The sequence below is a fragment of the Elephantulus edwardii genome, unplaced genomic scaffold (assembly GCF_000299155.1).
Source record: "Elephantulus edwardii isolate Elephantulus edwardi_28Jun2011 unplaced genomic scaffold, EleEdw1.0 scaffold00001, whole genome shotgun sequence".
NCBI lineage: Eukaryota > Metazoa > Chordata > Mammalia > Macroscelidea > Macroscelididae > Elephantulus > Elephantulus edwardii.
The window spans coordinates 15,670,909-15,689,008 of NW_006399751.1; the positions used below are offsets into that span (position 1 = coordinate 15,670,909).

General features: G+C 38.2%; 1 protein-coding gene and 1 pseudogene across 1 annotated transcript in view; both read right to left on the reverse strand.

The window, feature by feature from the left end:
- Nucleotides 1–18,100, reverse strand: part of CCDC150 (coiled-coil domain containing 150) — a 113,599-nt gene that overhangs the window by 84,669 nt on the left and 10,830 nt on the right. The window contains exons 3-9 of the mRNA XM_006878926.1: nt 16,349–16,512; nt 13,275–13,495; nt 12,954–13,132; nt 10,983–11,051; nt 7,679–7,795; nt 4,664–4,793; nt 1,014–1,057 (exon numbers count right to left, since the gene is read on the reverse strand). Coding sequence (XP_006878988.1) covers nt 1,014–1,057; nt 4,664–4,793; nt 7,679–7,795; nt 10,983–11,051; nt 12,954–13,132; nt 13,275–13,495; nt 16,349–16,512 — 924 coding nt within the window. The remainder of the gene's footprint in view (nt 1–1,013; nt 1,058–4,663; nt 4,794–7,678; nt 7,796–10,982; nt 11,052–12,953; nt 13,133–13,274; nt 13,496–16,348; nt 16,513–18,100) is intronic.
- Nucleotides 5,327–6,468, reverse strand: LOC102868144 (annotated as a pseudogene).

Consider the following 18,100-nt stretch of genomic DNA (forward strand, 5'->3'; position numbering starts at 1 on the left):
TGGACAGATAGGCATGGTGCAATGGGGCCTTGGTGAGACAGGGTGATGATCAATAGCAACTAATTCTATAAAGCACAATGTATACAAATGTATGAAAACCAATAAAAAAATCTTGATATCAACTCCTAAACTTCTCTTATTTGTAAATTATTTCTCAAAATGATCTATTAAATTTATTTAGACTCACATTGGAAATTTAGTTAGGAAAAATATCTATTCACCTACTATTTTGATATCAATAAGGTTTGGTGCTCTAAAAACAAATATTTATATTACATAAATATATACATATTTATATAAAATTTATATAAATACATGTATATTTAGTTGAAATATCAAACACAAACACATTCAAAGGTCCTTCAGATTTATGACTGGGAAGGTATTTTTAGGAAGAAATACCTAAAGGGTGCAACAGAAGAAAATGCACCCTCGCTTCTTGAAAAGAAATAATTATTTCTGTGATGGGAGAAAGGTAGTGGGGCTATGGTGGTAGAGCTGTGGACTGTGTGTGCTTTCTTAGAGGAACGGAAGGCCAGATGGAAGCCCTATAGAGAGGAAATCACTGTGCTAGTTCCCTGCAGAAACATGTTACGAAAGACAAACATAATAAAACAAAGGATGAGCTAGCATCCAGAGAATGTATTATAAACAAGATCTACATATCAAAACTAATTTAGAAATGCAGTAAGATAGAAAAGTCATTCTTTTTCTTACACTTAATTTTAAGACCTTCTTTGGTTTCTAATAACTAGCTTACAATAGGGCATAAATAACAAATGTCTAGTTTTTATCAGTTCATCTTCTCAAACTATAGTAATCCACATGGGATGATTTATTTCCTTATATCCTCTTGACAACAGTGTTAAGTGCATAACTCATTTACCTTGAAAAATGTTTAAATTATGTCTTTAAGAGAGCTAGGGGAATGGTAAGGCAACACAGAAAAAAAAGAAAATCTTATTGAGTGAAGAGAGAGGAAAATCTTTTAACTCTACAAACTCAAAACTTACCTTATTTTCATCAACCAACTTAGAAATCAGGTCATCTCTAGAAACTAAAAACAAAAATAACAACAACAAGAAAAACCCCTCAAACATGTAACTATGAAAGTTAATTAATTACATTGAAACCAAATGGTATTTTTTTCCCTGAGAAACTATTTTTTTTAGCCTATATTTTGCAGAAATAAGGAGCAAGAGCACTGGTGGCTAGTGGCAAAAAACTGTGCTGCAATCTTATATAGGCAGGGAGTTCAAATCCACCAGCTGCTCCATGGGAGAAAGATGGGCAGATCTCCTCGCACGCAGTTAACTGTCTCTGAAAACCCACCAGAGAGTCAGTTATGAGTCGGTTCTGACTCGATGGTACACCACAACAAGGTGTAACCTGTATTAAAAACTTAATTTTTAGGTGTTTTGTAATTATTATTTTATAATATTTAAGTGAAAATAAATAAAAGAGTTCTTTTTCTGTGAAGCCAAATGTTCCCCAGTTTTCTGCTTTTTCTATTCTCTTGATTTCATGTTTCTTTTTTCACATAAAATCATCCCTCTGAGCTTCAGAACAATATTTTGCTGCCAACTACATGTTTCAAATTGGTTATTCTGCAAATACTGAAAATAAAGTGATGAAAATCTCTTTTCCTCATTTTGTCCCCTAAACCTACTGCCTGAAATGTATTTCCCATTTAGCAAGCTCTCCGTTCACTCTGCTCTCCAAGAACCAGGTGTTTTCCTCAACACCTTTTCCTCACTAATCACCCAAGTCCTGACCATCTTCTTTGTTTAATATTTTATTCATCTTTTTCCCTTGCATCCCCACTGCCATATTTTGAACTGGCATTCTCTTGGACCCAGACCTCTTCATTTCCCACTTCAGCTACTGTAATCACAACCTGCTTTACAGAACCACCTCTGTGAGAAAGATGTCTATAACAACATGTGTGTGTGCACAGTCTCCCAACATTAACATCTCCAGAAACTCCGTGCTTATGTACATAAAGTGTTCTTTAGAGTCTAGCCTATGTAAATAAAGAGTTATTTAGGGTAAATTCTAATTATAACTTTAAATAAGTGAAAGATCAGAAAGGTAAAATACATGGCCTTACTTTGAAAAGCCTAAGCCATATCGAGAGAGACATAGATTTAATATGAGGAGCCTTGATGGTTACCTTACTAACAGGCTACCAGATCTCCCCAGTCTAAAACATTGTGGTGGTGGGGGTGTGTGTTGTTGAGTTGGAACTGACTCATAGCTGACATTCTAGTGGGTTTTTAAAGGCAGTAAATCACACTGGAGATTGTCCTCTCTCTCTCAGCTCCGAAGGAATTGGCAAAAAACAAGGCCCCAGGAACTGATGGCATACCAATGAACATATTTAAACAAATGCGCCCTGGACGCACTCCTGAGGTTGTGCCAAGACATTTGGAGGACAACTACCTGGCAACTGTCTGGAAGAGATCCATATTTATTACTGTTCTAAAAAAAGGTGGTATTAGAGAGTGTGAAAAGTATCAAATAACAGCATTAATATAACATGCAAGCAAAATCCTGCTGAAGATTGTTCAAAAATTACTGGAACAATACTTCAGAGGAGAACTGCTAGACGTGCAGGCTAGTTTTAGAAGAGGCTGTGATACTAGGGACATTACAGTCAATTTTAGATGGCCCTTATCTGAAAGCAGAAAGTATCAGAGGAATGTCTATCTGGGTTTCATTGACTAAGCAAAGGCATTTGACTGTCTGGATCACAACAAACTGTGGCTGACACTGAGAAGAATAGGAATCCCAGAACACTTGATTGTGCTTAGGCAAAACCTATACTTGGATCAGGAAGCAGTCATTAGAACAGAGCTTAACACTGCAGGGTTCAAAATCAAGAAAGGTGTACGCCAGGGATGCATCCTCTCTCCACACTTTTTGAATCTATATGTGGAACAGATCATCTAGGAGGCTGGACTTTATGAACAGGAATGTGGTATTAGGATTGGAGGAAGACTCATTAACAACCTGTTATGCAGATGACACAACCCTGCTTGCTGAAACTGAGAAGGGCCTGAGACATTTGCTGCCTTGACTATGGATTAAAGCTGAACAATAAGAAAACAAAGATTCTCAGCACTGAGCCAATTGGCAGCATACTGATAGATGGAGAAGAGATACACCTAGATCTAGAGAGAGGGAGGGAGTGGGGGGAGGGAGGGTGTGTGTGGTTGGGGAGAGAGAGAGAGAGAGAATACACAAGCTAGCTCTGGTGGCCTAGGGATAAGAAGCTGTGCTGCAACTCCAAAGGCACTTGGTTTAAATCCACTAGCTGCTCCATGGAAGAAGGATAGACAATCTCTTCCCATGCAGTTTACTGCCTCTGAAAACTCACTGGAGGGTCAGCTATGGGTCAGTTCTAACAACAACAAGTTTATATAGCTGTGCTGCAATCTCAAAAGTATGTGGTTCTAATCTACGAGCTGTTCCACAGGAGAAGGATGGTAATCTCCTCCTTTGCAATTAACTGCCTCTGAAAACCCACTGGATGGTCAGCTATGAGTAAGTTCCAACTTGAAGGCAAAAATACAACAACAAGTATTAATAGTTAATAAAAAGAAACGATGAAATCATTAATTCATTGACGTGAATAGCTAAACACACCTCTTTTAGAAGATAGCTACAATGACTTTAGAATAATGAAATTGTATGTATATAAACAGTCAACAGGGAGCTCTGGTGACTTAGTGTCAAGGAGTTGTGCTGTCAACCCAAAGGCACACAGTTTGAATCTATTAGTAGAAGAAAGATAAGCACTGTCCTCCCCTGCAATTTTGGGTCTGAAATCCACCTGAGGGTCAGCTGTGGATTGATTCTAACTTGACAGTACAAAGCAACCACAGCAAACAGCCTATAATTCTATATGAAGCACACCGTGAGTAGTAAGATAGACCTCTTTTCCCCGTGTCAGAGTGGTAGTTATTTTAATCTTGCTTTAATTTTTTCCCCCATGGTTATCTGCATGTTCTTCACAAATGTGAAGAAAAATGAAGCATTAAACTTGTCAGAAAGTAACATTAAAAACTCACTTGATGAGTAGGGTAACTAAAAGAATGAAAAGATCTACATTTTATATTGAGCCCGGCTATCCTAGTGGGAAGGAGTTGTGCTGTCAACCCAAAGGCACAGGGTTGAAAGCCACTAGTTTCTTTGTGGGAGAAAGAAGGGTAATGTCTGTTGATGCAATTTACTGCCTCTGAAAACCCACTGGAAGGTCTGCAATGGGTCGGTTCTGACTCAACAGCACACAGCAACCATGTTTTAAACTGCGGAGACATGGTAGCTTAGGTATAAAGACACCAACAGGGCTCCTCATATTAAATCTTAGCCTCTAGAAATCAAATGTTCCCAAGTACACATACACTTAAGCCAAATACCTCAAGGGAGGGGAAATCCCTATTCATACTCAAGAGAGTTAAACTCTACTTTATTACTAATATTCATTTTTATCTCAGTGTCAGAGCTAGAAATTAGCAAGGTTTTACCTTCAGGACGGTGGGAAACAAGAGTAAGACATCCCACTTCAAGAATTTGGGCCTCAAAAATCTTTCATGAAATTGCAAAGAACTAATAACAGTATGATTTCTAGCATTTCATCTCATTTCATTTAATTTCATACTTAGATCACACTTGAGCTGTGAGGTAGTAGCTTCCAACTCTTCTCTTTTCTCTTGCTCCTGTACCAGTAATGCTTGGGTAGTTTGTATAGAATTTCGTAGGGCACTACAGTTTTCCTGCAGAACTTGCACCTGAAATTGCATGAGAAAAGCTCATTTTCTGTAAGGTAAAGATTTCCAATAAACTACACACACACATATCACATGTGCAAGGGAGAAATTTCAATCTTCCAGTCATTTGGGGAAATGGTGGAGTTTGTTTTATGTAACAGTTGAAGATTCTATCAAAGTGCAGTGTCCTTAGTACAGCTGCCCACGACTTACTTTGAACTCCACAACTTACACTGACTAGTCAAATATGGCTACAGAGCACCTGGAAAGTGGACAGTTACTGAGAAACTGAATCCTCAATTGTACTTCATTTAAATTTAGACAGTCATAGGGCTTGGGCTGCAATATTGAACAGTGGGGTCATTTTCAAACTCCTAAATTCCTTTTTTTTTTTTTTAAGATGCCAAACAAATCTATTTTATTATGAAATGAAGGCTTTGATTAAGAATATATTTTTATTAGGCATTTTGGTAACAAATAGGACTTTGTTGATTTATCCACTGTATTATTTTTAAAAAGTAAATGAGAACCACTCCTTTTTCTTGAAGGAGAAATTACTTCTCTAGCTGTTGAGGGGTGCTAAAAGCTTCATACACATTAGCAGCAAAATCTTTCACTTGTTCCATCGTCAACAGATCCTGAACAAAATGACTAGGCGTTTCACTGCACACTGAATGGATCTGTCCGTTTATTATCGGGATTATCTTGGCTAAAGGCAAGCTGACACTGGAGAGACTGTCCATGGAGTTGCCACGCTGCAGGTCCTGCTCCGTAGGACGGAAGAACTCAGCCATATTATCCAAGAGTCTACTGAAGCCTCGATTTAAACAGGTGTTCAGAACTGTACTAAAATCTGGACTTTCTAACATGTCTCTTGTTTCATTGAGTAGCTTAATAGTGGTAACATCCATAGGAGAAAGCCCACAGGCCTGAACTGCCAATGGAGTTTCTTCATCTGGCATCATATAATGGCATAAAAAAAGATTTGGATCCATCTTTTTTTTTTGGATCCATCTTTATTAATCCAAAAAGAAGGTTTATGTTGCTCAACGAAACTTCTGATTCCTTTAAGTTTTTGTTCCAAGTCCAAAAGGGACAAAGAATGCTTAAGAGACACACTTCCTAAAATCTTCTGCACAGCTTGTTTAATGACTGTGATCAATTCAGTCAGGCCATCTCCAAGGAGGTGTTGAATACTTGATAAATATTGTTGTTGGACATCTGGAGGAGCAAGAAGTGTAGTGCCATTTTTGCCAACTGCAGCATTATCCAGGTATACGTATCCACCAATTATGTTTAACTAGACTCGCAAAAGAACCACCAGCATACAAGTGCTGTACACAGCTACGATGCTTCTGGTAAAACTTATTATCTTCAGATCCTCCCATATTTCTACTTTGTTTGAAGGCCTGTTTTTTAGCAGAGCTGTGAGGCTCTCAGAATTGAGCTGCTGCATTAAGGCCTCTCTCAGTGTTGGAAGCATGGACAGCACGGTCATGTTGCCTGTCCTCTGGTTACTTTCAAAATGATACTGTCGTCTTGCTTGAGCAATGTACTCGGCAGCCTCTCTTTCTTGTATTTTTCGGATTTTCTTCTGTCCATATTTCCCCAGGATATATACTCCTCCAAGGACCGTGGCCAGGAAGATGCATTTCTTTTTGTGACGTTTCAGAAAATTCCACATAGATCTCAGCATCTTCAGGCCCCAGGCGTGCGAGGGGCCGTGGTGTCAGGAGTGGTCCGCCGGGGAAGTTGGTCCTCTGACACCAGGCCGGGAACTCGCACCGGCGCCAGTCGGTGCACACAGGCGGCGGAGCTGAGAGGGGGCGTGGGCACCGCCACCTGAGCGGGCCGGGGGCGTATCCTGGAGCCTAGCGGCTGCGCCCCCGCCACTCACTGGCTCCTGGCGCTCCCTAAATTCCTTTTTATAGTTAAACTGTGAAGGCTAGCCATTGGTAAGAATGAGAAATATTATGGAATCCAATTATTTAGAGTTGAAACAAATAATTGTCTTGGTCATTTAGAATATATATATTTATATTTTCCCACTAGTTTATTTACAAAATTTGAATACAAATTTGAACAAATTCTTTCAATTTCCCTCACCCCCCATCAAATTGTACATTTAGAATATTAAATACTCTAAATTACATGCAGAAATCTACTAAGAACTGCTGAAATGACAATGGTGGACTAATGGTGAGAACTGAAACCATCAGTGTGAGCTCATTGCTGATTACTCCAGTCATTGTTCTCTACTTCAGGTACTTGCTCAGTTTTGCCTTTGTTTTCTGTCCACATCCAGACATAGACTAGGGCACTAACTTCCAAAATCAGTGTCTGTGGTATTGGAGGAAGGGTACTGTATCGTCTCACATACTTTGGGCATGTTGCAAGGAGGGACTAGTCCTTAGAGAGGGACATCATGCTTGGCACGGTGGAGGGACAGTGCAGGAGAGGAAGATTCTTAATGAGATAGATTGATTCAGTGACTGGGGTACTGAGGGGAGGTGTGTCAGAGACAGTAAGGTTGGTACAAGATAGAGCAAGTTTCAAGGGATTTGTACGTTGGGTCTCTGTGAGTTGCAAGTGACTCGAAAACACATAACAACTGTACCAGGAGTCCAAACTTCTCCTCTATAAAGTTTGAGAAAAATTAGCTTCTCTGGTCCTTAGCGTGCACATTTAGAAATGAAGAGAATTATACTTAACTATATTAAGGTCCTTTCTTATTTTTTAATTTTTAAAATGAAAGTGTATGTTAAAAGAGCAGTATTATAGAAAACAGTAATTTAACAAATCTATGGAAATTAATGAAATTATAAATTTATCAGTAATATATTACTTGTCTATTTCTGCTTTCACCTTCTCAACATAAACAAGGCGAGAAAAAAAAATCTCTCTACCTGTTTCCGTTCTGCCTCCACTGTTGATTCCATTTCTTGTATTTTGAGTAGCATGGTTGATCCAGATTTCTCAAGAGACTCCCTTAGCTGCTTCTCCTGGGATAGTTGTATCCTTAGCTACAGAGCAACACTACAGTTAGGCAAAACCAACTTGGATACTGTACCAGTTTAGCAAGTCTCAGAATCACCCTGAAAAGTTTATCATATACTGCTGTCTCATCTCCAAACATTATTCTTCCTTTAAAAACTATTCAGAAACACAATTTCCCCCCAATGAATGCCTTAGTGTATATATAAATTTATTAGTGCATAGCTACATTTATTGCCCTTATATTACTATTGTATATGTCTGTTTTAACAATTGTGCATCAAGAACCATCAGTATGTTGTAAAAAGCCCTTGGAAAAAGAAGTAGAAGAGGGGGAAAAATCAGGATGTACAGCAAATTGTAATAATAAAGTTTCATAAAGAAAGTATTTCTATGTGTGGATGAAACAGTCCTTGGAGGTTAAAGAACAATTAACATCAATACTGCTTAAATTCTCCCAAAATATATAGACACAAAGTCTAATCCAATTCATTCCATAAAGCAAATATAACCCTGATACCAAAACAAGACAAAAAGCAAGATATAGGATAGTCAGTATCTTTTATAAATATGTTGTTGTTGTTGTTATGTGCCACTGAGTCACCTGTGAGATGTAAAAATCCTCAACAAAATAATAGCAAATAGAATCCAACTGAATAGTAGCAGTGTTCTACATCATTAGCTTTCATTCTGAATGAATGAAGGTCTCTAATGTTCTGTAGATCAATGATGTCAGTCTAAAGACTAAGGTGCACCTTATTCAAGCCACAGTCTTTCCAATCACCATCATACAGATGAAATCTGGACTATGAATATGGACGACAAAAGAATAACTGATGCATTTGATTTGGATCTGGGAAAAGTGATGAATATCCCATGCACTGCCAAAAGGCTAAAGAGGTCTTGGAGAAAGTGCAACAAGAGTATTCTTTAAAGGCAAAGATGAAGCTTTATGTTAGGAGAGGCTATTCTTTGGATATGGACATTATATTTGGAAAGATGAAGAGTCAATGAAGAGGAAGACCCTCAACAACATGGATTTATAGAGTGTCTGTAATGATAGACTCAAATGTGTTGAAGACAATGAGGATGGCGCAAGATAGGACAGAATTCAGATCTGTGGTTCATAGGTTTGCTGTGATTCCTACTCGACTTTATGGCACTTAACAATCATCAAATGGGATAGAGTTCATCATTAGAAAAGCAATCAACTTAATAAACCACATCAATAGAACAATGGGAAAAATTATATAATCATGTCAATTGAAGCTCAACACCAAGAAAACAAAGATTCTCACCACTGGACCAATTGGCAGCATCATAATAGATGGAGAAGAGATTGAGATTGTTAACAGATTTAATTTGCTTTGTTCCACAATAAACGCTCTTGTACTAGGAGTCAGGAAATCAAAAGACAAATTGCATTGGGAAAATCTGCTGTCAGGGACCTCTCTGGAGTACTGAGAAGCAATGTTGTCAATCTAGAGACCAAGCTGAGCCTGATCCAAGCCTGGTCTTGTGATTACTTACAATGCCTCAGACAGCTGGACAATGACTAAAGATGATAGAAGAATAATTGATGCCTTTGAGTTGTAGTGCTGAAGAAGACTATTGAATGTACCATGGGCTGCTAAGAGAACAGCCAGATCTGTCCTGGAGAGGGTGAAACCAGGCCCTTGGATTTTGAAGCTTCATCTCATATACTTTGGGCAGGCAGGAGGGACTGATCCTTGGAGGACATAATGCTTGGAAGGGTGGGGAGATAACACAAGAGAGGAAGACCCTGGAAGAGATGGATTGACTCAGTGACTGGGCTAATGGGGGTCAGTGTGTCAGATACAATGAAATTAGCTCAAAATAGAGTAGGATTCAGAACTCTTGTAGATAGGGTTGCTATGAATCGAAAGCAACTTGGCATTACATATCAAATAGATATAAAAAATCGTTTGATGCAATCGAGCACACTTTATTAATTAATACTCCGAAGATTATAGGGCTAGATGAGAAGTTTCTCAACATGATTCAAAGCATATAAAAAAAGCCAAAAGTAAATGTTATACTTGCCTATTAAGGCAAGGACAAAGTTTTTCCCTTGACATTCCAGATAAGAGAGCCTGCTCTCACTCGTCAATTCAATATTTATTAGAAGTTGCTGAGAGACCAATGTGACAAGAAAACAGAATCAAATGTATACAAATATCAGAGACAGTACTAGAGGCAGAGCCCATATGGTGGAAGATAGTAAAAAAATCAGGAGAAACACCTGTAAATACCATTAATAACTGGATCATGGAATGCATGGAGTACAAATGTAGGAAACTGGAAGTTATAAAAATGAAGTGGAATATATAAAGATTGACTTCCTAGGCTAGCTGAGAAGGACTAGCATTGATCACTCTTAATTAGACAATCTTATGATGTACTATGTTGGGAATGAAAAATTAAGGAAGAATGTTGTTTCATTTAAAGTAAAAAAGATCATTTCAAGATCTCCTGGAGTACAATGCTGTGAGTGATAGAATATTGTCCATACACATATAAGGTACACCAGTTACTACAACTGCTATTCAAACATACCCACCAAGAGCTAAAGTGAAGGTGAGTAAATTTGAGGAGTTCCACAAACTTTTGCAGCCTGAAATTGACCAAACATGCAGTTAAGATGCTTTTATAATAATTAGTGACTGGAATGCAAAAGTTGGAAACAAAATAGGATTGGTAGATGTAAATTAGGGAGTTGGGGACAGAAATGAGGTGGAGATCAAATGATTGCATTTTGCACATGCAATGATAATAGCTTTTAGCAGCAGCCTCGTTCTTAACTCTCACTGTGCTACATACTAAAAGTAGGCCAAAATGAAGGTTTCAAGAGATAACCAGGTTTACTGAAAGCTTTTTCTTTTAAATGCAGCTTTTGACTTAAAGTCTTTTGCAAGAAGATAAAGCTGTAGAAATTTTGTAATAATAATTTGTCTCCTTAGAGAACATTTTTTGTTGTTTGTTTTCCAGTTTTAAGCAATTCTAAAATGAAAGAAAATCTTACATAAAGGGAGATATTTCACTGGTATTTAATAAAGCCTTTTTTACATTCTCTACTACACAATTACACATTTTCTTTTGCAAAGGTTTCTTTTGAATCTTTTCCTCTTTTTTTTTTTTTACTGAGTTTACTTCCCTCCTGCAATTCTACCCCGCCATGGCATCCTTCTTTATTACCTCCTGAATTTTAAGGTTCATTTTACGTTTCGTGGTCTTCAGTTCCTCCTCAATTTTAGCTGCATTTTTCTAAAAGTAGAAAGAGAGAAGCTTCAGGTTCATATACAAGGACAGGAAGGAAATCTTGACAGGTATGTCAGTTCAAATCGAGACTTTTTTCTGACAACGTGTAAATGCTATTTTTAATACAATTTAAAATCCTATTTTAAATACAATTATAAATTCCATTATAGGTCTGAGGGGGTTAACAATGGGATATTTACAAAGAAATAGTCTTGTATTAATTTTATCTATGAATTCTAATCATTCTCTTTTTAGATAATGAAGGGATCAGACACAACCAGCTCCTATGTAAAATTCAATAATCAGAGAAAATCATTCTTACAGGATCTCTTCCTATTTAAGAATGCAATTTCTTCTAGCTTCCACATTTAGAGCTTAAGAAGAAAAACAGGGCTTCTATTACTACTCCATTATAATTATTATGTACAGATATACAACTATAAATGGATATATAATTTCAAATATAAAACCTCAAGAGATATTGGCCTTCTTTTCTGCCTTTATTTAGCCCCTACTCAAAACCATATTCTAGCACTACTTTCTCTATAGAATATTTCTTTTTCCTTTCAAAATAAACCTAAGTCAGAACTGATATGGCTCAAGTCTCAAATAATGCAATGTATTTTTTAAAAAAATTATTTTATTATTAGTGTGTGTGTGTGTGTGTGTGTGTGTGTGTGTGTGTGTGTTTGTATACCATCAAACAGGATTCAACTGGTACAGGAGGAGATTGGCCCTCCTTTCTCCAGTCCATCTGGTGGACTCAAACCATGTACCTTCGGGACTGCAGCCCAGCTTCTTGTGCAATGTAATTTTTTATCGTTTTTCTCATCTCCAATTTCTTCTCACCATAATCAATATTCGGTATTACTGCCAGATTAATTTTTCTATGTTGTTTATCAGAAATCTTAGCCAGTTTCCCCAGGATCAAGCCAACTAGTGCTTGTTCTTGAATCTGAGATCCTGCAAACAAATCTTCATTTCCTATCAGAGTCACTAAGATATTTCCCATTAACTGCCCCCCCTGTAGAAAGATCTAGATTCAAACCTCGGTTACAAGAAGTCAGAGATGAGTGATCTTGGATAAATTACTTCTTTCTGGGCGTTAATACTCTTATCATTAAAATGGGGACAAGAATGCCCTTGTACACAAGGTTTTCCAGAGATCAAAATGACATGGTTCAGTTTCCTTTCCTAGTGACTATACTTTGCTGCTTCTGTGTAGCTTCTCAGGGCTCATGTCTACCTTAAAATGTTCTCATTCCTGCCTCTTTCTTGAGACACTAGTTCTAGTATCCAGAAGCTGACCTAGACTACTGCATTCCGGGTAGGGTACCTTTACCCTCTCAAAGTTATCTGAACCCAAAGTACTTATTCTGCATATTCACTCTGTCCAGTAACATTTGCTTTTTCTGCATCAATGATATTTACACTTCTGGACCCTCACAGTCACCTCCTGTACAGGATATGTTGCTGAGAACCAAGTCACAGATGACCCACAAGTATGTTTTGTTGTTGTTATGTGCTGTCGAGTTGAGTACAACTCACAGCAACCTTACGAAAGCCAGATCTGACCACTATCCTATCCTGCACCAGAATACTTTAGAAAGCTCTAAATTGCACAGGAGACTACCCATCTTTTTTCCTTGGAGCAGCGGGTGGATTTGAACCACTTGCCTTTGTGTTGGTAGTGCAACTCCTTGCCCATGAGAGCTCCCTTATACAGGATAAATTCTCTATAAATATTTCATTTATCAATGACAGCACATAACATTTTAAGCTGTCAATGGAGATCAATTTCAAATGCCACATATCAACATCATTTATTTATTAAGGTCAGTTTTGTAAGCCTGTTGCTTCCTCCAGCTAAATGCTATGAATTTGTACTTGAGAACTCTGAACTCAAACCTCTGTCTCTGAGGCCATCTCCAGCGTGGCAGTTCGTCTCTGCCCTTCACCTTGTGCCCTGTCTTCTTCCTCTTTTACAATTTTCAGTTGCTGGTGCAAATTCTTTACTTTGAGATGCAACAGGTTCAGGTCTTTGGTATGCTCCTCTTGGACTGAATTCAGCCGATCCTTTAGAAATGCTACCAAGCAGCACAGTAGGGTCAGCAGGCATTGTTTCCCAGAAAAAAAGAAGCAGGTGAAAGAAAGGTGAGCAAAGAGGAAGACTCAAACGTACCAGGTTCTCCCACCAGACCAGGTGTCAAGATCCTCTTCTCTCTTTACCTGTTTTCTGTGGATTTAAATCCTTTTCAGTTTGAAGATGATAGATGTTCATCTTCAGCGTTTTGATGAGGTTTTCCAGGCGGCACATTCGGTTTACCAGAAACTCACAGTTCTTCCATGTTGAATCTGTTTTTCCTGAACAAGTGGATTCACTCGGGTTAGGGCTGATGACTTTCAGGCTCATAGGGTCTTCCACAGATTTTAGAGCTTCCAGATGGTCTCTAAACAAAGATCCCAATACAGCAATAAGATGGGCTGCAACATGTACAGGCATGACACCAATCACAAAAATTAGATTCCTTACTTACAAAGCATCTATTTGTTCCTCCAGATAAAAAAATAGAGAATATTACTACCTAGAGAATAGGAACAATATAAGATTAGTAAAGACAGTCTAATAATTGCTATTGGAACCTGATTTTTTTGGTCAACATATTTTTTGCATATTAAAATCAATGATACATAAAACACATTTTAAATGCTATTTCAGTATTGTTTATGGTAGCATGAAAGTAATATGTTAAAATTTTAAGAAAATTTTTAAACAATCATGTTAAATATTTCTAATTTCTTTCCAACATAATAACATTTGTATTACATTTATCTTTAACTGTTAAAAGATTTATTGAATTCAAAGGTGTTATATAATACTATTCATACTCTTATAGGACTTAGTAAGAGACCTTCAGAAAATATATGTCATCTTAAAGATAATCACACCAATGAGTTGGACATTGGCTGTTTAAAACCCAGTGCCATCAAGTTGATCCTGCCTCATAGTGACCATATAGAACAGGGTAGCACTGTTTTGTAAGGTATCCGTGGCTATAAATCCACACAGAAGCAGATTGCCACATCTACTTCCTCTAGAGTGGTTTGTGGAGTCAGATACGAATCACTAACCTTTGGGTTAACAGGACAGAGCTTTAACCATTGTGCCAACTTTCAATGTCCATAATTTCTTTTGCAGCACTAGGAAAAAAGGTTAATTCATACCTCATTTCTACAATGAAAACTTTTTTTGCAAATAGAGATACCATTCGACCCAGCAATTCCACTACTGGGAATATACCCCAAAGAGACCATAACTGACATCCAAGCAGATATATGCATACCCATGTTTATTGCAGCTTTGTTCACAAAAGCAAGGAGTTGGAAACAACCTAAGTGCCCATCAACAAAAGAATGGATAGAGAAGCTGTGGTATATTCACACAATGGAATACTATGCTGCATTGAAAAACAAGGAACGCATGCAATATTATTCAAAATGGGTGACCCTGGAGGACATTATGCTGAGTGAAATATCCCAGTCACAAAAGGACAAATACTGCATGGTGCCACTGGTATAGAACAGGACTGACATCAGGGTTGGGGCAAGACTGAGAAAAACTGGGTAAGTTATGTATACTGCATTGAAACAGATGAGGGAGGGAATAATTTAAAAGCGATAGATATATGATAGGGTATTATGGTGATCACAGGAGTCCAGAATAAAGGTTGCATAGTGGAATGTACTCGGGGCAGTGGAATTGTATACCAAAGAAGGAATCTTTCTTTTGCTTTTCAAAGAGAGGAGCGAACTGGGTGGGGGAAGGCTGGGCAGGGAGAAAAGTGCAACAGTGAATGAATGGAAATCCAAAATCTCTGTAAATGTTCATTAAAATTAATAAAATAAAATTTTTTTAAAAATTAGAACTTTTTTTAGGACTACAAGCTCTTTATTTAACATAAATCTAGGAAAAGAAAGTGAACTTCAAGTTATTTGTATAATCAACATTTTAGATTCCTTACCTTGACTAGAATCAATGTCTTTCATTTTAAAAATTATAAATTTTAATTGTATAAAAGCATACTGGTCTTAAATCTAATGTTAAAAGAGAGTATCAAAATTCATACAACCAACTAACAAACAGCAGTAATAGCTTTACTACAGAATGACAACTTGTTGTTGTTAGGTGCAGTCGGGCATGACTCAGAGTCACCCTGTTGTTGTTGTTGTTATGTGTCGTCGAGTCGCTTGCGACTCATAGCAACCCTATGTACAACAGCCCTAAACTCCGCCCTGTCCTGTGCCAATCGCACTGTCTCTAACACTCCCATCCCAATTATCCCAGTCACTGAATCAATCCACCTCATAGAGGGCCTTCCTCTCCTGCGCTGTCCCTCCACCCTCCCAAGCATGATGTCCCTCTCCAAGGACCGGTCTCTACTCACAACATGTCCAAAGTATGTTAGACGGAGCCTCAGAATCCTTGCCTCCAAGGAGCCACCCGGTTTAACCCTTTCCAGGACAAATCTGTTTGTTTTCCTAGCAGTCCATGGTATTCTCAATACTCTTCTCCAGCACCACAGCTCAAAGGCATCAATTGTCCTTCTATCCTCCTTGGTCATTGTCCAACTCTCTGATGCATAACAAGTGATTGTGAAGACCATGGCCTGTATCAGACGCACCTTAGTCTCCAGAGTCACCCTATGAATGAAATATCTGAACCCTTTTCTACCCTGTGCCATCCTCACTTTCTGAGCCCACTGTAGCAGTCACTGTGTCAACCCACCTACCCTCCACCCTTCCCATCATCATGTCCCTCTCCAAGGAATAGCCCCTTCCTAGCAACATGCCCAAAGTATGTGAGGCAAAGTCTCATAATGTTTGCTTCCAAAAAGCACTCTGGCTGCACCCACTCTAAGACATATCTGTTTGTTCTTTTGGTTGTCCACGGGATGGATGTTAAGTGCTCTTTTCTAACACCACAGCTCAAAGGCGTCAGTTCTTCTCTGATCCTTATTCACTGTTCAGTTCTCAGATGTATAGAAGTGATTGGAAAGACTATGGCCTGAATCAGATGTTCCTTAGTTCTCAAACTGACATAATTACTCCTCAATAATTGGGAGGCACTAACAACTCTATACTTTGCCAATATTTCCTGAGTGATGCTTAAATGAGACCATTATTTCTCAATTCTTTTAAAATTATACTTCATTGATTAAAACAATCACACCATGATTTCTTATTAATAAATACTGAAGCCAAATCTTTAACCTACAAAGTTCTAATTACTTCTTATTTATTACCTTTTATCACCAATGTCTAACTTTACTATTTCATCCCTCAGAGAACTGGTCTGTTCCTCAGCTATTCTCATCCTTTGTTGAAGTATAGTGAATGTTTCTGATGCTGTAGCATTGATGTTGGTTGGAGAGATAACTGGTCCGGAAACTGCAATTTCCATATGTGCCTGAAATTCAAATTGCAATGTTAGTGTGTTATATTATTGTTCAAAAGAGTAATTTCCCTTTTTGTGAGAGAATTGTACAGTCCTGTCCTGTTTAACTCAGAAATGACTGTATGTCTTGGTTTGTTTAACTAAACGTGAGTAGAAGGCTTAAGTCAGCGGCTTGTTCACCATCTCTCTTTGCCCTCTCCAATAATTTAGACAGTGCCCTAGATAGGATTTGCTTTGTGCACCAGTGTCTGAGAGCAAAGATGGCATGAAACAAAACCATGATCTGCTGATGATCTATCGATATATAGATATCAATATAGAGAGATAGGTAGATGTTGTTGTTCTTAGGTGCTGTCAAGTCAATTAAGACTCATAGAGACCCGATAAAGAGCAGATCTCAACCCTGTCCTATCCTAACCATCCACGTCATGCCTGACACACCAGAGACCATTGCTGAAGCCTAGTGTCAATCCACCTCGTCAGGGGTCTTTCTCTCCTTTACTGACCCTCCATCTTTGCAAGAATGATGTCCCTTTCCAAGGAATAGCCTCACCTACCTATATGTCCAAAGTATGAAAGTCAAAGCTTTGCCATATTTGCCTCCAAGGAGGAGTCTAGCTACACTTTTTCCAAAACATATTTGTTTGATCCTTTGGCAGTCCATGAGACACTCACAATTCTTTCCCAACACCACAACTAAAAGGCATCAATTCTTCTTCTACCATCCTATTAATTGTCTAGCTTTCAGATGCATAGCAAGTGACTGAGAAAACCATGGCCTGAATCATGTACAACTTAGTCTTCATAGTGACATCATTGTTCTTCAGCGTTTTGGAGGTCCGTGACAGCAGACTTGCCCAATACAATGTTGTTATTATGTGCTGTGGAGTCACTTGTGACTCATATCAACCCTACGTACGACAGCTCTGAACCCTGCTCCATCCTGAGCCAACCTTATCTTCTCCGACCTACCCCCATTACTCAATTCACTGAGCCAATCCATCTCATCAAGTGCCTAATGTCTCTGGAATTAGACTGTTGACCCAAGCAAGATTAAGTCATTAACAGAATCAGTCCTTTCTCCATCTATTATAATGTTGACTGTTAGTCATCTGGTGAGGGCCTTTGTTTTTTTGATATTGAGATACAATCTCAGCAAATGTTTCATATCCTCCTTACTTTCAGTAAGCAAGGTTTTGTCATCTACATAACACAGGTTATTAATTAGTCTTCTTCTGATCCCAATGTCACATTTCTCTGTAATTTATAGACTCTAGATTTGTGAATTATTTTCTCAGCATACAGACTGAATGTGTATCAGCCCTGATGTATACACCCTTTATGATTTTAAATCATGTGATAGTCTCCTGCTCCATTCGGACAACAGTTTCTTGATCTAGCTATAGATCTCTTACAAGGACAATTAAGTGTTCTGGGATCGAACATGCAATCAAGATGCATTGATAATAATGGGTGACTGGAATGCAAAAGTTGGGAATAGTGAAGAAGAATCAGTGGTCAGAAAACATGGGCTTGGTGACAGGAATGAGGCTGGAGATAGAATGATTGAATTTTGTAAAATCAATGACTTATTCATTGC